Here is a 20,031-nt window from a genome sequence, read left to right on the forward strand (position 1 = left end):
GATTACAGCCTTGGAATCTCAATGGCAGTTCTAGTCTGTCACATTGTATTTCTGTGAGTCAGAATCAACTCCATGGCACCTGACAACAACAACAACACAAGTCTCCTTTTGTCTCCATAAGGCTATGATAACATTTTAGCGCAAATTGAACAGCCCAGAAACATACAATTAATTATATCTGTATAATTACAATTACTAATCAATCTACAACAGCTAGCGTGAGACCTCATGTTTGAGTCACAGCAGAAATGGTAAGCATATACTGGCCAGCTCCTTCATGTTTGCTGGCACGTAGAACTTTTGGGGCTTGAAATCCCAGATGAGCCACACTTGCCTACGGATCACTTGTTCGATATCCAGGCATCTAATATTTTATTGAAAGTGAGCATAGTAGTTAAGAGCTTGGCTGCTTACCAAAAGGTTATCAGTTTGAATCCACCAGCCGCTCCTTGGAAACTGTATGGGGGAGTTCTACTCGGTCCTGCAGAGTCGCTGTGAGTTGGAATTGACTTGATGACGATGGGAGAGGAACAGGAGGATCCCCAAATACCACTACATGTGGGCAGTGTATAAGGGTGTTTATTTATTCAGTCAAAAGTACTTTACACGTGATCTCTTCTCATCCTACGATAGTTATCATTCCCATTTTACCGATGAGGAAACTGAGGTTAAGTAACTTGACTGTGGATCCAGGATTAAAATACATGCTCATTCTTTTTACCACATCACGCTGCCTTCCTAAACATAACCACCACCAGCAGCGCCTTTTATCTGCCCAGGAAAATGGGAGCTATGGTGTGGAATGGGGGGGTCTGTAACTGTGTACATATCTGTGCTATCTCCAGTTGATTTTGTCTTCACTCTCTCCAGTGTATGCGCATAAGCAGGAACCCCCCCAGTATTCCCACACCTCCCGGTTTCCATCTGCGATGGTGGTAACAGATACCAGCAGCATCAGTACGCTCACCAACATGTCTTCCAGTAAACAGGTAATGTCAGCAGGATGCGGGTGGCGAACGGGGCCATGACTAAGGCTATTGATGTGCAGTAGGTGTGGCAAGCTTGGATGTGGCCTTAAGTTTGATCCTTCTGAGACTCTCTGTTACTTGCTAAAGGAATCCCTGGGATCACAGGTCAAAGAAGATGGACCACAGGCCAGGCTAAAGGGGGTTATTGTTCCCCCGACTCCCCCAACAAGAGCACTAAGTAAAGACTGAAATTTGATAGGTCACTGGAGACTAGATTACGCAGAACCTTTGTGTATTCCAGTTGAGTGTTCCCTGATGAATTGCTTGATGATCCATGGAAAAAGGTACTTCCAAGGAGGATTCAGGAGTCACATTCTTCTTACTGACTTTCATGCTTTGCAAGAGGGATTCCTGAGGATTTTCCACAAGTTGACCCCAGTTAGTCAATGGAGAAAGTGAGGCAGGGATCCTGAGGCTGTCCCCTCCCCCCGCCCCAGTCAAGGACCCATGCTGGACCCAGAATGCTGTAAGCTCCAGGGATGATCCAGTTCTTACAACCTATGGGGATTCCCCATTAGACAGCCTGGGCTTTCTAGGGGGCTGCATTCATTTGGTATTTTCAGTAAGAAACTTAGAACCAACTTCCTGTTGCAGAGCGAACGGGGAATCCAGAGGTTTAGTCACTGTTTCAGCTGATGACTAATTCCCCCCTTCACATAGAGGTGATCCGACTCGACAGCAATGGGTTAATGGTCACACAGAGGTGATGGCGTAGTCAACTGTGAGCCTCGCTGCTGCAGCCTGGACAGCTGGACTGCAATGGCACACGGAAAGTCAGAAAACAGGACAAGATGTCTGAACACTGATGACGACTCCAGAATAACACAATACAGCCTTTTAGTAGCTGGGGTCTGTGCAGTGTGGGAACTGTGTGGCCTTTATTGATTACTAGATAAATAGACAACAACCTTGAACTTCATGTCAGAGGCTCTCCATAGAGTCTGACCTTCTTGATGGTCTTTTTTTCATCTAAGCACTGCAAATCACACCTCATGCACTGCTGTGAGCTTCAGAGCAGGTCCTTCCACGGGCCTGGGGTTCTCTGTTCTTTCCTTTACCCCCATCTCCTTCCAACCAGTACAGAGCTTCTCCAGCCTTGTGGTGTAGTGGAGCAGGTGGCTCTATTCTTGGTTGTGCCACTTGCTCGGTGACCTTGACTTCCCTGAGCCTCTTTTTCATTATCTGTAAAATGAGAGTTGTAACATCTACTTATTCTGAGGATTTAGTGAGGTCATGTAGATTAAGTGCCTGGCATGTCTTGGGTGCTGAAACATGCACATGGCCTGGTCAGCAGGGCTCTGGAATTAGGGGTAGAAGGAGAGGTGTGTGGGACCTGCCTTGCCACTCTTCTCTCACCCAATGGAAGATGAAAGAACAACACCCCATTGCCCTGCCCTTCTACTCCTGTGCAATTTCCCAGTCTTTGTAGTGAGCAGGGAAAACATTTATCTATGCTCACAAATCTCAATCAGGGGGGCAGCCAGGCGCAGCAGCCCTCCTTGGGAATACCTTCCCTTTGAAAGGTTTATCAATCCATCTGCCGCTTGGTCAGCCCTAGACGGGCCTGTGATTAATTATTCCTGTCTTTCCCAAGTTGACTTTGATGCTTGCTTGTTGAAACAAGTCCTCTGAATTCAAGAAATGGCCTCTTAATCCAAATACTTTCAGATGCTCCCTGAGATCCTGCACCAGCCCCTGAGTGGCTCCCCCTCCACCGGACAGAGTAGCCAGCTGACCTTGAAGCTGCACGAGCAGCCCTCTAGAACCACCATGAAGCTTTCTCCATGTCCCTAGACTTTTCAGGAGTCTGACAATAGAAAAGTCTGGGATGATGATGATGATAGTAAGAATAAAAAGTATTCATGTAGCACTTTTACTGTTTATACTTCTCACAAACATTGCTTTATCATGTTCTCTTTATTATAACCTCCTAAAAAGCACAAAGAAGTACACTGATGCTCAGAGATGGGGAGTGTGACCTACCCAAGACACAGAGATGATAAATTCTGGAGCTGGCCCTCCGGACTTTAGTCTTTAATTCCAAATCCTGAACTCTTCCCACTAAACAATACTTGCCTTCCAATACCATCTTTAAAATGCTCGTGGTAATTGCCCTTCTTATGGTCACTAATGACCAGGAACAAGAATAAAAATGAAGCCCACATACTGTATTCATATCAGGAAACTCTTCTCACAGGCTGAAGCAGAGGGAGGAAATGGGAAAGAAGAATGAAGTAAAATGCGGGTAAGGGTGCTGCCTCCTGACAGCAGAGGCGTCATCCAAGGTGACAGTTTACAGACTGCTCCTAAGACAGAGGGTCAGAAGTGAGCTCCTAAAGAGACCAGGAGGCAATTCTGCTTTTTTTTCTTTGTTTTAAAGTATTGTTTTCTCAAAGGGATTTTAAAATTATTGCTAGATATCAGAGTCATATAGGGTGGGAGGAGAGGATTCCTTGGTCAAATATGTTGGGCAAACTGCTAGATTAAACAAGTTAAGCACCACCTGGCAAGGCTTCTCAGAACCTTTCATGTGCTAATGTGCACATTGAATAGGGCCATGTGGTGCACCCATGGAAATGCTATTTTAGAGGCACGCCAGCGTGGTAGGAAGCCAGCGTGGTAGGAAAAACAGACTGACCTGAGCTAATCCCAGCTCTATTGATCCTCTGCTATACAACCTTGGGCAGTTAATTAACCACGGTGAGACTCAGTTTCCTCATCCGTAAACTCAGAAAATTCTACCACCACAACCACTACCACTCCCTTCTCACCTCCACCTCAGAGTCCCTGGGTAGTGCTAACAGTTACACACACTTGGCTGCTAACCAAAAGGTTGGAGATTCAAATCTACCCAGGGGCACCTCAGAAGAACAGTTTAGCAATCTACTTCCAAAAAATCAGCCATTGAAAACTCTGAAGCACAGTTCTACTCTGATACACATGGGGCGTGCATGAGTCAGAGTTGATGGGACGGCAACTAGTTTTTACGCCGACCTCACAGAATATTCAAAGTGCCTAACAGAGTATCTGGTACAGAATCAAGTATTCAGAATGGTAACTCCCTGGGCCTTCTCCTTTCTGCTGATCCTTTTAGAAGACGGTTTTCTCCCCTCCCTTCTACTAACTCCTTCAACATTTAACTCAATCCTCAACCTACATGTGGTTGAAGGAGGTTCTGACATTAAAATTTCAAGATTAGAACAATCTCTCAAGCTCATTCATCCTCTTGGGCCTGGGCTGCAGATCACTGTTTCCCATTCTCCTGGTGACACAGGGGTTCCCTCTCATCCACCCCCAGGGAAGAAACAAACAGTTCAAGGGCCTCTCAAGGGAACCAAGCCCTTTGTGCTTAGCCAAATGCCTAGGCTATAGTAGATTTCAGTAAATATGAATAAATGAATACATTCAGAACTAGCACATTTTAAATGCTTCCCATTTGCCAAGAAGTACTCTGGGTGCTTTTCCTATTTACCTTTCCTGGCCAACCCTCCCTCTCATCCTGTAAGGTAGATATTTTTACACCTGATTTACAGAGCGGGAAACTGAGGTTCATAGATGGGAAGGAATCTGGCCAAGGTCACATGGATGATAAGTTCTGGAGCTGGACCTCCAGACTTAGGTCTTCTGACTCCAAATCCTAAACTCATTCCTTTAACGGTACTTGCCTTCCTATCCATTTTTTAAAAATTGTGGTGAAAGTATATTTACTAAAATATTGGCCAACACAACAACTTCCACATTTACAATCCTTCCTATCTATTTTTAAGCACCCATAATGATGACCCAAGGTTATAAAGGTATAAGGCTAAAACCAGGATTTGAAATTGTATCTGTCTGATCTCAATACTTCCTATTATCAAGACAGATATGCCCGAGGGGGGTCGTGGATCACTTTTCAGGAACCTCAGGCTGGGACCTTCTTATCCAGAATCCTCCTGCAGCTACTCCCATCTGTCCTTTGCAGAGCATATACCTTCTCCTCCTCAGCCCTTGGGTGCCAGTGAGGTACTGTCTGAGTGGGCCATGCTAAGCTCTGAAAAACAATGCCCGGCAGTCTGGAAACACACACTGCAGCAAGCACTGACCTCGGTCAGAACAAGTGTGGGCAGGCTGTGAGCCGACTCCTGCTTCCATGACTTCCCTACCTGCTGTTGCTGCACTTCCCAGTTTATAGGGAGGTCAAGAGAGGGCCTCCAGAGCAGTCACTAGCCGAGGGTGCTGACAAGAAGGTGGGCGCCTCATCATAAATTCCTTGCAGCTGTTCTTCTCCCTCCCAGCCCCTTTCATTGCACAGTGAGGCACTATTGCCTGATTGTTAGGAACTTGGACTTTAGAGTTAGGCAGACCCAGGCTCAAGATTTTACCACTGTTTAACTGCATGACCACAGGGAACTGTCTTAGCCTCTCTAAGCCTCAGTTTCCTCACCTGTAAAGTGAGAATAACGGGATCGTTGAAAGGACCAGATGCAGTAAGAATTGTAAAACCCTTAACTCAGTGCTTGGCTCAAAGGAATAATCTAGTACATTTTTTTTGGAAGCTGGGTCACACTCCACTTTCCTTCCTGGCAACCATGAGTGTCTCTAAAGCTTTAGAAGGAGATTTTTAAATGACAAAGGACATTTATTTCCCCTTGTTGCCACATTCAGAAGACTGAAGGAAGCAATCTTACAAGTGGTTTAGAGCACACATTTTGCAGTTGTGAGACCCTGGATGAGTTACTTGTACTCTTTTTAGGCCCCAGTTCCCTTTTCTGTAAAATTGGAATTACAATAATTATTTTTCATTAATAGAGCTACAATTACTCTAATGTAAGTTAATAAAAATAGAAGTGAGTTATGTATACTATCTTCACTTCCTCACCCTCAATTCTCTCTTGAGACCACTCTAGACTGGCATCTTCATGCCCATTCACAAACTCATGGGCATGGGCACATGTGTGCCTAATACAGCTGATGTTGTTGTTAGGTATTGCCGAGTCGATTTTGTCACATAGCGACAGTAGAACTGACTCATAGGGTTTCCTAGGCTATAATCTTTATGGAAGCAGATCACCAGATCTTTCTCCCACGGAGATGCTGGTGGGTTCAAACCGCCAACCTCTTGGTTAACAGCCGAGCACTTAACCATTGCACCATCTCAAAGAGAGCATGCCTAAAACGGGAACTTTTCATTTTGCCTGAGTTTCTCTCAACCCTAACTGCTTCCTCTGTGGGCTTCTCCATTTCAGCAAATAGTACCAGTTGTCAGGTGAGAGAGCCCTAAGAGTACCCTTGATTTTTCTCTCCACATCCCACATCCAGTACATCAATATGTTCTGCTAGGCATTCCACAAAATGCATCTTAAATCTGACCATCTCTCACCATCTCCATCAGTACTGTCCTAGTCCAGGTCACCTTATCTCTTACTGGTCTCCTACAGTTCCTCCCACCCCCATCTCCTGCATCTACTCTTGCCCCACTACCATCTATTTGCTACACAGCCACCAGAATGATTTCTTAAAAAGCAAAATCAGTCATATCACTCCCCTGCTCAAAACCTTCCAATAGCTTCCCATAACAACCAGAATAAAATTCAGAGGCTTACAAAGCCCTATGTGATTGGACCATTGCCAATGTCCCCATTCTCACCTCCTCCTCTCCTCTCTGGCTTGCTGCTTCAGCCATACCAGAGCTAATTCCCACCTCAGGAATTTTGCATTTAGGGTACGTTTTGCCTGGAACACTCTAAACTTGCATCTTTACATGCTTGCTTCTTCATTTCATTTAGTTTAAATGTCACCATCTCAAAGAGGCCTCTCCTGGTCCCACTCCCTAAATTATTCCCTTTTCCCTCAACTCACCCAACCTTTTACCATGCTTATTTTTCTACAAGAGGACTCATCCCCACCTAAAATTGTAATTGAGTGTGTGTGTGTCTATATATCTTTACTTGTTTATTGTCCAAAGCCCCCACTAGAACATTAGCTCCACAAGGATATGGACAGTGTCTTTTTCATATCTGCATTCTCAGTGCCTAAAAAAAGTGCTAAGAATGTAGCAGACACTCCAAAATATGTTAAATGAATGAGTAATTATCTACCTCAAAGGGCTGATGTAAGAATTAATTGCTATGATGCATGGAAAGCCCTTAGCATGGTGCCTTGCACACAGTATGTTAGCTATTACCATTATCTGAGGAATCCTCATAGAATTAGGGTGTCCTTAACAATACCTACAGCTACCACCCCTTTCGGATGGAGGGCTTCATAGTCACTCAAAGATCTTCTGGGCAAGGCCCCATGGGGCTGGGTATGCTGGGCCTCCGTTTCTGAGGGACTACAGTGTACCCCTTATCAGATGTTTGTGTTTAGACTCTGAAGGGGGCAAATAACTCTAGTTCCTCTGACAACATTTAGGGCTCTGCCACCATTTTATTATGTGAGCAAACATTTGATAGCTGGGAAGCCCATCCCTAATGACAGGTCATAGAATCTTGCTGGCGTCTCCTTATCTGCCCTTCTTGTTTGCTCTTCTATTGAAACCTGCAAGGTCACAAGCCATTTTCTCTCTCCTCCACCTGAATTCTGAAAATTGGAAAAAGGCTGATAGTGGGAAGTAAAGAGACTTGAGAGTGGGGGTGGGTAGAGAGAGGAAGAGGAGGCAAAGGGTATCAGAGGATCCTGACCAAGGCCTAAAGAATTTAAAAGGATCAGAAACCTGTCTCATCAAATGAATGTGCAGCTCAATCTTACTCTTAAGAGGACTCAAAAGAGCATCACGGTCTGAGTAACCCTGTGCAATACAGTATTAAGAATAACAATTATGCCAAGCACCATTCTAAGTACTTGACATGTATAAACTCCTCTAATCTTCACAACAACCCCCTGAGGTAGGGTCTCTTAATATCACATTTTACAGGTCAAGAAACTGAGGCATGGAAAGAGTAACTTGACCAAGAGCACAAAGCTAGTAGAGGGCTCTGAACCTCAGGGCATTGTAGAAAGAACACATGTTTGGAGGTTACCCAAAACTGGGCTTGAATCTCCGGCTCCACACTCTCCTACTTCTTGAACAATTAATTCACTGACTCTCTTTGAGTCTTTCCTAATCTATAAAATGGAGGTAATGGTAACCTCAAATAGGGTTATGGAATGAGGTAATAATAGAATAATAGGCCTTTAGTAGTGTGTGTGTATGTGTATGTGTGTGTGTGTGAGTGTATGTGTGTTTGAGGGGAACCCTTGAAAAAATTAGGCCAAAAGACAAAATGCAGAACTTTTCCCCTTAGATGCCAACAAAAGCAAAAGGGAAGAAGGAGGCAGAGGCAAGCAAAAATGGACTCCCTGGGAGAAAAAAGGAGAGTAATGATATTGCATGGCAGTTAACATGAATGCAGCCCAGAGCCCTTGAAGGGGTGGCTACCCTGGGCTGGGTCATGTGGCACCTCTCAGAGGGCTTCTCTAGACTTTTTGGGGTCTTCTGCCCTGGCGCTTTGAGAAGTATAGTACCACAGGCCTTCAGTCCCTGGATCCTTCCCCAGGCCTTCCCTTCCTAATAATAACAAACCTGCAGAAAGCACTCGGCTCTCTCAAACCTCCTTCCCTGATGGATAGTTGGAATAAGTGGTAATTTCCTCATATTGTTTATGGCCTTGCTGGTCAAAGTATGGATCGTGGATCAGCAGCACCAGGACAACCTGGACCTTATTAGAAACAGAGGATCTGAGGCCCCACGCCAGGCCTACTTTAATAGGGTCCCTGGTACTTGTATGGCATAGTGGTTAAGTGCTATGGCTGCTAACCAAAGGGTTGGCAGTTCAAATCCACCAGGCGCTCCTTGGAAACTCTATGGGGCAGTTCTACTCTGTCCTATAGGGTCACTATGAGTCTGAATTGACTCGACGGCACTGGGTTGGGTTGGGTACTTGTACGCACATTAAAATTTGGGAAGCAGTGGTTTAGGGATCCCTGTTCTTAGCGGTCTTAGGAAGAGACCCTCACTTCCATGAGAGGCAAGAGCTCCCCGTACAGCTGTCTTCTGAACCATACTGAGCAGTCTCACAGCAAAAGGAGCCCACTTCAGGATAAAGGGCTGCAAGCTATAACTATCTCCAGGTCCCCAGCAATTCACTTCCCCCTTCTGAAGTGGCCAAGAAATTTGGCTCCCACATTTTCCAAAATGGAGTCTGCTTTTGGACTAACATTGCAGAATGCAGCACACAGGAGGTCGCCAGCCCTCCACCCTCAGCTCTTTGTTGGTTGATTTGGGTGTTGGTGCTCTTGGAGAAGCCAAACTAATGGTCTGTGTCCCTGCTAAAATGCACACGGCTGAGCTCTTTCTCCTTCTCTCTGCAGTGTCCTCTCCAAGCCTGGTGATGCCCACACATCACTTACTTTGTGCGTAGCAACAAGGATCCTATTTTCCACACCATCACCCTCTGGGAAGCTGTCATGGAAAAGCCCAGTGACCTGACAAGCATCTGTGAGAGGTTCCAGCTTACCTGACATCCTGCTGGCGTCTCGGACAATCCGCTCTTGGGAGGCCCAGCCTGAAGCTCAGCTTCCCTTCTATGCAGTATTGTCATGATGACTCTCCCAAAGTCTTGTCTGTCATAAACTTGGGAGACAAGAAACCATGGAAGAGTCAGAGAAAGCTGCAGTGTCTACATTTTGCTCCTTCATCGAACAAACTCATGAGAAAACTTGAATCTGTTACTGAAATGAGGAGAGGAGGACACGTGCTATTGAACTGAGCCAAATACACTGTAAATATCAGCAAACTCCTTCCCCTTGGCCCCATCCCCAAATGATCTTGAGATTTCTTTTAAAGAAGTAAATTCGTCCAATGCGTGTAAATTATAAACTACTGTAATTAAGTGCAATTTCCCCTTTACTTCCTCTCTCTTCTGCCCTGTATATAATACTAAAGTGTTTATTAGTTTTCTTTGTAAAGGTCAGAGTTGAACCTTCAGAAGTGATTTTCTCCCTCTCTCTTCCCCTATGGAGAAATACCCTAAGTTGGAAGTGAGGTCCTTTGCCCCCACCCTCAGGCCTGGACACACAGAGTGACTATATATTTTAGACTGACTGCCAGCTAACTCCTGTCTCCTGATCTTAAGACACACCTCCAGATCTGTGGAGGGGCTGAACATGGGATCAGAATACCATCCTAGCTTCCTGTGGGCTTAGAGGTCCAGCCGGGGCACCCCCAAAAAACCCCAGGGTAGGAAAACTGGTAGCAAAAGAAAAAGTTGGCCTTTCAGAAAGCCTCCCATTAAAACAATTTATTTTATCACTGCCCAGAGTCTCATATTTCTGTCTCTGACACTTCCCCTGCCACAGTTCCACCAGGAACCCTTGGCCCTACATCTCTGTGGAATTTTCCGTTTGCTCTGCTAAAATCACAAAGTGTATAGTCTGGGGATATAGAGAGGTGGATGACTTTCACTTGCTGTCATATCCAAATTCTTTATGGTGGCCTTACTGCTAATCAAGGTAAGGAAGAGTTTATTCGTCCGATAGACTCTACAGGTCAGAGCTGGATCCAACGCCCTTTTCTTCTCTGCAACTCACAGGAGTAAAGCGATAGAGCCAATTCTTGGTGACTTGTGGTCACAGGAACAAATAAAAAGAAGGAAGAATGGGAACCCTGTGGATAAGTTTTCAATCTCATTTTAAACACTAATTCTAGCTTTTCCTCCCACCCTTCCTTCTGTAGGGCTGTTAGTCACTAGGAGAAGGGGTTCTTGTGGGTATTGGCTCCTGCCTGAGATTTTCTCTCTGGTGGGGATGCTAATGAATACAAATAGTCCTGAAGGTGAAAAGCCAAAGGCCTGGAGAATCCCTGAGCAAGGACAATTCAGTGTTGACTCCAGGAGTAAAGAGGATGGACCTGTCTTCTTTGCTGCCTCCTCTTTTGCATAAGAAAGACCCTCAGGTCTATGGTTTTTCACTTTTGGACAGAGCATTTCCAAGGGAAAGTGTAATCAAGGGAACCATACTGACCAGGCCTGAGCAACAAGCTTTGTCAATATCCTTGTGGGAGAAGATGTGAGTCTTGGTGAGCCAGGCAGATTTACTGAGTATCTACTAAGTACCCAGGGCAGGGATGGATGAATATGAAAATGCTGACCTCCATTTCTTCCTGGATCCCCAGGACAGTGTAATTTAGGCTGAAGTGGCCAAAGCCCATAGTTGAGAAGGACTGGTGACAAGGCCAAGCACCACAGTGTTAAAGAAGCCAAGATCCCCTTTCACTAGTTAGGATCTCCTGAAGAATGTCTCCAGCTACCCCTGGGACCTGTGAGTTCCAGGAAGAGGAAGGAAAATAGAGGTCTTAAACTCCAGGACCTATGTTGTTTCTGGAACAGCAAGTATCTGCATTTGGTAGATTTTAGATCTTATATTGTTGCAACAACCCTGAGAATCTGGAAGGTCATATAGATAAAAGAGGTTATCTGGGCAGAGATGCAGGTGGAAAGGAGGGAAGGTGGGTGGGCTAGGGAAAAACTAGCATCAGTCTCTAGGGACATTTCCTGACCCTGGCAACTGGAAGCACCAGAGAGGTTAGCACCTCCCTTCTTTTAAATCAAACAGGGATGTACCTCCAGTGTCTGTAAGAGGGACAAGAGGTCCCACTATGTGTGGGCCCAGATGTGAAACATCCACTTTGCAGATTTATTTGCAGCTAAAAACTCCCAGATACCTTCTTGCCAGCATGTTATGGAGCAACAGGCTAATAGATGGTTTTATTTTTTACCATGACCTGCTGTCATTTTCAAGGTTGAGCTCTGGGGAAGGCAGATCATTTTAACATCCCGGAATAGAAGGTGAAATTAGGGATGAAGACCCACCTTAAAAACTATTGAACTTTTCCATGCAAACAGTTGTGGAGTATTCCCTTCAAAGGTTTAGATAATGGGGTGTTAGCTACTGAATTCAGCTTGATAAGAATACAATGAGGACGGCCAAAGAATCTAAGTTCTTGGGTCACAGTTGGGGAAAAGTCTTTGATATTCTTTTGGAGCCAGAATGCCTTGATTACATAGACTCTCCAGCTGTACTGCTTCACCTCTCTGGTACCCTGTGTCCTCCTACAAAATTGGGATAGTACTTCATACCACTTCACAAGGTCATTTGAAGAATAAATGAGTTAATCTGTCTTAAATCCTTGGAACTGTGCTTGATACCTAGTGAGCGCTATGTGTTAGCAAGTATTGATATTAGGCCATCCCAGAGTCCCTTCTCATATAGTCTTTGGCCTTGCTTGATATTTCCTGGTAACCTAATCACAAATCTGTTGCTTATTAAAGAAAACTGCCAATAATTGGTAAAATGATTTTTTTCATTGCTATGTGGATGGCAAATCGAGAGGTGAACTAAGGATGAGTCAGGAAGGGAAGATCTAAGGAGAGGGGACAGGCTTGCCTGGGGAGTAACTTTGTCTTCCTTAGGGAAAGAAGATAAAATGTGATGAGTTTGCAGTGAGTAGGAGGGCCACAGAGAGCTGAGAGGCTGAACCTAAAACCAGCTTTGAGCTTGCAAAGGGGGTGGGGCTCCCGGAGAAGTCCAGGAGCCGAGAAAGGTGTGGGTGAGGAAGAACACAGGAACTGCTGCCCAGGGAAAATCAGGGCTGATGTGTTGCCTTTCAATTAGGAATTAACTGAAACAGATGCCATCAAATCTGTCCCGGAAAATAAGAGACTGTCAGTATTGGACTGCACTGTGCAATATGACACATCCATGTTTCAGTGCTTTGAACATCTCCCAACCACATCAAATAGGCTGAATATTTCTAAGAAATTACAATCAGCTGAACCAAATGCCTATAAGCCCCCCCACCCCCAAAGATGCAGAGGTCATTTCTGCTAGGCAAATACTGGATTGTCAGCCAAGATTTATAACGTGAGTGTATTTTAGAAATGACTCTTTGGGGTGTGCAGACTTTGCACACGCCTGGATGAACATTTCTTTTTCCTGGGTGAATGCAAGGTGCTATGTGCATGCACATACACTTTCTAAGGGAGAGAGAACAAAATAAACATGAGGAGGACAACATCAAAAGCAGGGATCATCAAAGCAGTTTTCATGTGGTATGTGTACGCACACTTATGCTAACAGGTCCTCGCAACACAAGCACAAGCTATTTGCAATTTCCACACATTATTTAATTTCCTTACCAGATACTATAGTGTGTTGTATTCCCAAAAGGCAGTTTTTTTTCCTGTGCCCTGTTTTCCAGACACCCTTAAAAACTGATTCTATTACATTTATTCCCAGTCAAATTATGGAAGATATAAAACAAGAAAGGCAATTTTTTTTTAAAGGACAAAAAAAAATTCCAGTATAAGAAAAGCACGCTTGATTTTTTAAGTCATTATAAGACCTTCTATGTATTTCTCTGCTTTTGGAAACATCATCTGGTCCAAAATAATTTTTCTTGTTCATTTATTCAAGAAATATTTACTGTTACCTACTGTGTGCCTTGGAAACCCTGGTGGCATAGTGGTTAAGAGCTATGGCTGCTAACCAAAAGATCAGCAGTTCAAATCCACCAGGTGCTCCCTGGAAACCCTATTGGGCAGTTCTACTCTGTCCTATAGGGTCACTATGAGTTGGAATCGACTCGACCGCGATGAGTTTGGTTTGGTTTTGACTGTATGCCCTGATGGTGCAGTGGTTAAGAGTTTGGCTGCTAACCAAGAGGTCAGCAGTTGGAATCCACCAGCTGCTCCTTCGAAACCCTATGGGGTAGTTCTACTCTGTCCTATAGGGTCGCTATGATTTGGAATTGACTTGATGGCAATGGATTTGGTTTTGGACTGTGTGCCAGGGACTTTTGTTCTAGTCACTGGGAATACATCAGAGGACAAAACAGACAAAATATCCCCCCTCATGGAATGTATATTTTAATGCAGAGAGATAGACAGTAAAAAAATATGTGAATGTGTGTGTGTGTGTGCGTGTGTTTGTGAGCAAGCGCGTACGTGTCTGATGAGGGCAGCAATTTTAAATGGGATGGCAGAGAAGGCCTCGCTGAGAAAGTAACATTTGAGATCCCTGAGGCCGCTGAGGGAGGAAGCCATGTGGACACCAGCTAGGAGAACATTCCAGGCAGAGGGAACAGTGAATGCAAAGACCCGAGGCAGGAACAGAAAAGCGGAGCTGAACAAGAGGAAAGTGGTGGGTCAGAGAGTAAGTGGAATACCGGGGCACAATGACAAATGGCATAGGGCCTTGCCACCAGGTGCTATAAGGACTTTGTATGGCTTTTACTCTGAGTGAGCTGGGAGCCTTCAAAGAGTTTTGAGAAAAGCAGGAACAAGATCTGACTTACGTTCTAAAAGAATCCCTCTGTTTGCTGAGATGTAGGGAACCCAAGAGTGACAGCAGAAGGCTATTGCTATAATCCAGGCAAGAGATGATGGTGGTTTAGACCAGGGGGTGGTGGTAGAGATTTCTGAAGTTCGAGCACCAGGATTTGCTAACGGTTTAGTAGTGGTGTGTGACAAAGAGAGGCATCAAAGATGATTCCAAGGCCTAAACAAAGTAGGAAATAGAAATTGGCATTGTAAAAAGTGGGAGAAAAAAGTGTTATCTGAGCTTGAAATCTATCTCAGTTTGTTTTTTTTTTTTTTTAAGTGCTATTTTAGGAAGCATCTTGGTAGTATGTCATGCTGTGTTGGCTGATATTATCATATCCCAAGGCTCTTTAGGCGGTCATAACATGACATTCACTCACTCATTCGACACATTGGAGTCCTTTCTATGTGCCACATACTCTTCTAGGCATGAGGAGAAAAGCATTTTAAAAATGTCACTTCTCTCATGGAGTTTATGTTCAACTAGAAGGGAGCCAATGATAACTAACTAAACAACTAGAGTCCACACCAGGTGTTGTTATGTACTAGGACGAAACACAAAGCAGAAAGGGGGAGAGGGAGGTGGGATGGGAGGAAGGAGGTCGATTCATTTTTGTAGGGGGATCTACTCGTTTTCCAAGTCAGGACTCCTTTTGGGCATCCTCACCAGAAAGATAGATGAGTAAATATTTCTGAATCACCTGTGTTGGTAGCTGAAGACTTCAGGACTTTTTCCCCTTGCTGCCTCCTCCTCTAGGAGACTATTTGTTTCCTGTGGCTGCTGTAACAAATTACCACAAATTGGGGCTTAAAACAGCAGAAATTAATTTTCTCACAGTTCTGGGGGCCAGAAGTCCAAAATCAGTATTGCTGGACCCAAATCAAGGTGTCGGTAGGACCCACTTCTTCAGGAGGCTCTAGAGGAGAATCCATCCCTTGCCCCTTCCACCTTTTGGTGGCTGCCGGCATTCCTTGGCTTGTGGCTGTATCACTCCTGTTTCTGCCTCCCTGGTCACATTGCCTCCTCTTCTTCTGTGGGTCTGTGTCAAATCTCCCTTGTCTTCCCTCTTATGAGGATACATGTGATTGACCAAGATTATCTGGGATAATCTTCCTTAGTTGATCATGTCTGCAAAGACCTGTTTCCTTATAAAGTAATATTTATAGTTTCCAAGGATTAGGACCTGATGTCTTTGGAGCCATTAAGAGACTTTATCACAAATCCAAAAAAGAGAACTTAAGGTTATAGTTTCTTTTGTACAAAACCTAAATCAACTTTTCTCAATTATAATTCATTATTTTTTATGAAATAGGTTGTCTTTCCAAGAAAGCATGGATGGTAACAAGAAAAATGGTTGTTTCTTAATCTTCATAAAATCTACTTTCGACAGAGGCCACGCTTTGGAGAAGTTTGAATCAGTAAGTAAATGAAAAACTTAGACATGTTGCTCGTGTTTGTATCATGGAGGCAAAACAAAAGATTGCCACTATAGGTAGGGTTAACCATTCATCCACCCATTTATTCATCTAGTAAATATTTACTGTTGGCAGACGCAGTTGTGGTTATGAGCTCAGGCTGGGTAGTTAAACAAGTCTGGGTTCTAATCCTGGCTCTACCACTTACTAACCATGTGATCCTAGGTAGGTTAGTCTGTTTCTTTACCTGAAAATAGGGTTCTCATAAGGATTAAATGAGATACAAGGCACGTAAAACCCTTTTCCTGGCACATGAGAAACCCATTGTCAAGTCGATTCCAATTCATAGCGACCCTGCAGGATGGAGCAGAACTGCCCCACAAGGTTTCTAAGGAGTGGTAGTGAATTCCAACTGCCGACCTTTTGGTTAGCAGCTGTAGATTTAATCACTGTACCACCAGAGCTCTGGCACATAAGGAAATGCTCAATAAACATTAGCTATTAGCATCCAGCCCTGCTGGGAATACAATATGGAAGAACATGACAGGTCCCATTCCTACCTTCACTAGAATATCTCCCCTTTCCCCCTAAATATAAGCTTTATGAGGGCAGGGACTTTGTGTTTTTTTCACTGTCTTTTTCCCAGCATCTGATACCTGGCACGTATTAGGCATTTAGTATTTTTTGAATGAAGGAATGATTGATTAAGTGTATGTATGTCATAACGTTAACTAGTGTTATGTCTGGAAAATGACCCAAATGTACACGTACCACCACCACCATAACTACCACTCTCTAATGCCTCCCAAGATTCAAAGGAAGGAGGAAGTCATTGGTATTACTTTTACAGATAGGGATAAAGAGAAAAGAAAGAGATAAAATGGCAGTCCTGTGTGATGCCTTATGGCTAGTTTAGTACCATGACTAGTTAGAATCATGGCCAGTACAGTTCTATTCTAAAAGTTAAAGTTAAAAGACTTCAGTGAGTTAAAGAAAAAGCAGGCCACCTCTCAAACCCATTTTAGCTTCTGAACTGGCACTCAAAGAGAGGGAAAACAAAACAAAGCAAAAAAAAAAAAAAAAAACCTTCCGCCTAACCACCGGTCCAATCTTACTCCCCACTGCAAACAATCCTACCATTCACAGAAAGACAACCAGATTGCAAACTTCTTAAGGACAGACACCTTATCTTATTCCTCTCATTACCTACTATGGGGCTAACTCAGGATTTTTATTCCTTTGACAATATTCTTTGTACATTTTCAATATGCAAAGCATCTAAGTGTGGTGAGGATGCCCATTTACTCATTCATTCAACAAACTCCTTTTGCACACTGACTTTGGGCCAGGCACTGTGGTGAGTGCTGGAAATACCAAGATGCCCTGAAGGAGTTCGCAGCCTGGCTGGAGAGAAAAAGTTAATAAGTAATTGCAATCTAGTGGGTAGGTGTTAGAAGGTATAGTGGTAGGACAATGGAGGAAATTCTGCTTAGGTTTAAATCAGAGAAGGTTTTTTGGAAGATTTTTTAACTGTATCATGAAGAATGAGTGGCAGTTCACTGGGTGGATGGGAGTTGTAGGAGACATTCCAGTCTGAAGGACCACAGAATGCAAATTGAGTATCTAAATCAATGAGTTTCCAGCGTTGTTTCAACCCAAGTCGTCTTCTATCCTTATGGATTCCCTCAACCCATCCTCTGCATGCCTAGGACCCTTGCCTGAACTTCTCTTGTCCTGGCTCTGTAAATCATGATCTGACACAGTGAAATGTGTTCTCCAAGCTGCAGGGTCCTCAGGTCAAGGCAATGGGTCACTAGCCTGACGGTGTCTCAGCAAAACGATCTAGGGCCTAAGAATCAAATATGTGGGCCCCACATCCCAGATGAGCAGAGCTAAGGCATGGGGCAGGGCATGTGATGTTTACGTTCAGAAACTGCAAAGCCACTAGCTTAGTAAGTGTCATTACGTCTGCAGGTGGAGGGTAATTTTCTCGTTACTCAAGGACTCCTGATCGGGCTGTGATTGGTTTCTGGGGAATTGTTTTATGACCCAGAGCGAGGCAGCGGTAGATAGGAGATGTGGTTTGGTGGGCAGAAATTTACAAGGCAGGAAATTGCTTCACTGGGTACAGCCATTCATAAGAAACAGCTTTGGGAAAAGGAGACCCAGGCTCCTGGCAGGTCTGCCCCTGGCATTTATTTACATCAGCAACAACCTGTGTTCCTGGTTACACAACATGGCAGCGTCACTTTGAGTGGGGGATCTTTGCCCCTTGGAAGAATAAACACATTCCTCACTCACACTGGAATTAGTAGACCTCACAAACTTTTCAGTGACTCTTCTGGAGGCCTTAATGTCCTAGGAAGGTGACTAAACATTATGAGCTGTACAAACTAACTCACTCCAAATTTGCTTGTATTTTCCTTTAAATGGTAGTACTAGGTTAGATTAAGATACTCCAAAGGTGAAGGGTGGGAAAGAGGGACAGTCTTTGTTAGGCAGTTGCCAAAGCCCTGCCAGGTTTCACAGGAACAATCCAGTCCCCTGGTTTAGGGGTCACTGGTCAATCTTTGGGGAGGAAGGGACAGTGCTATGGTTGTTTGGATAAGTTCCAAAGCCCACACTTCCATTGTTTTACCAGGTCTGCTTTTTCTTAGTTGAGTTCTAGAGTCCAGGGTTTTTTACACCTAGAGCCATAGAATCTGCACAAGCCATTGGGAGCCCTGGAAGGAAAGATAAGGAGCAGCAGCCAAAGTCTCCAGACCTGCAGGGGTCTGTCTAGTGAGTTATTGGAGGCCTCCAGTCCCAGCATTGTTCAGTGGAATTGAGTCACACCCTGGGCCCTACTTCTCCCCACATCATTGGTAAGCCCTATCTTAGTTCTGTCCTGACCAGGTGAGCTTCAACAGGCTGCTTTCACCTTTCTAAGGTCTCAGAATCTGTGTCTGAAATGCGGGAGAGCCATGCCACTTAACTTTGCAAATCTAATGTGAGAATTGGATGAAATAATGAATTTTCTCATTCTCAAGCATGTTTCCACGTTTACTGTTTGGTCTTTGTCTCTGGGGCAGTTGGGACGGTGAGGGGACTTAGATGGGACTTTCATTTTATATTTTTTGACCTTCATGTGAGGAATTATAGACAACCCACCATTACCCCTGACAATCTACTTAGTCCAAGACCTACTGTGTGTTTACTTATACTATTGGGCAGGGAGGGTCACCCCACATCCAGGGCCAAGAGCAGTCAGTAGCAGAAGACCCTGGGGTTGCCCCCTTGGATCCTGTTTCATTTGTTTCCCTGGAGACTATTTAATTTTGTCTCCCACATGAGACTGCAAGGTCTAAGGAGGCCGAGGTCATGTCAGTCTTTCTCATTACTATTTCTCCAGTACCTCATACAGTGCCTGGTACACAGTACTCTCTATAAAGACTTGTTGAATGAATAAACAAATGCATGAATGCCTTAACACCTGCATGAATACATACAGCGGTTGCACTTCTTCGAAAACGTGAAAACCATTGATAACTGTAGAGTGAATCCATAACAAACCCACTATGGACTCTGGATCACCTAATCTCAACATCATCAGATAAGCGGGGGTCTTGACCCCTAGTTTATTGTAAAAATGGAGCAGCTATGTCAGGGAAAGTGAGGTGGGGTATGGTGATAAAGCCAACCAAGGCAGTTGCAGGGACAATCCCGAGCCCAGGACCCTTTAGTAAATTAGTTCATTAAGTATCCACGTTAAGTTGTTTTCAACCTCCCTCAGGAACCTATGCTTACTGCTGCCCCTTCCCTGTTCATTCTCCGTGAAGGAGACTGTAAGAAGGTTTACAGCCACGCCACGGCCCTAGATATTTAGGGAGTAGTATTACTGGCCACCTGATCTTCAAGTCCTGCTAGAGGAACAGGGGTAAGCCCAGAGGAGGAGACAGGATCCTGGGGTGGGGGTGGGGGCCAGACTGGGAGGAGTGTGTAGCCGGGGCAGCACAGAATGCTAGATGAGAACATATCCAGAGGAGTATTTCAGGATCAAGGGTATGACCATGCAAGTATGTTAGAGGCCCACTTTGGGGTGGTGCCCCTGAATGTGGTAGATACGTATGGGCCAGATGTCTTAAAAGTCACGTTTCTTAAACTAGGGTATAGAGCAATTACCCAGAGGGTACAAGAAGCCACAAGAAAAACAGCTCATCTTCCTGGAGCATCAATTTTATTCAGAGATAAGTAATTTTAACTGTACT

At 44.4% G+C, this 20,031-nt stretch overlaps 1 protein-coding gene across 6 annotated transcripts in view; it reads left to right on the forward strand.

The window, feature by feature from the left end:
• HNF1B (HNF1 homeobox B) overlaps window positions 1-10,424 on the forward strand; it is a 62,393-nt gene extending 51,969 nt beyond the window's left edge. For 4 of the 6 annotated variants that reach the window (XM_049861009.1, XM_049861010.1, XM_049861013.1 and 1 more), the window contains exons 8-9: window positions 871-989; window positions 9,363-10,424. In XM_049861009.1, coding sequence (XP_049716966.1) covers window positions 871-989; window positions 9,363-9,383 — 140 coding nt within the window. In that variant the 3' untranslated portion in view covers window positions 9,384-10,424. Of the gene's footprint in view, window positions 1-870; window positions 1,192-9,362 lie in introns of those variants that run through there. The other 2 variants (XM_049861011.1, XM_049861012.1) reach the window with 1 other exon arrangement.
• Window positions 10,425-20,031: the final 9,607 nt, after the last annotated feature.

Source organism: Elephas maximus, chromosome 19, assembly GCF_024166365.1.
Source record: "Elephas maximus indicus isolate mEleMax1 chromosome 19, mEleMax1 primary haplotype, whole genome shotgun sequence".
Classification (NCBI taxonomy): Eukaryota; Metazoa; Chordata; class Mammalia; order Proboscidea; family Elephantidae; genus Elephas; species Elephas maximus.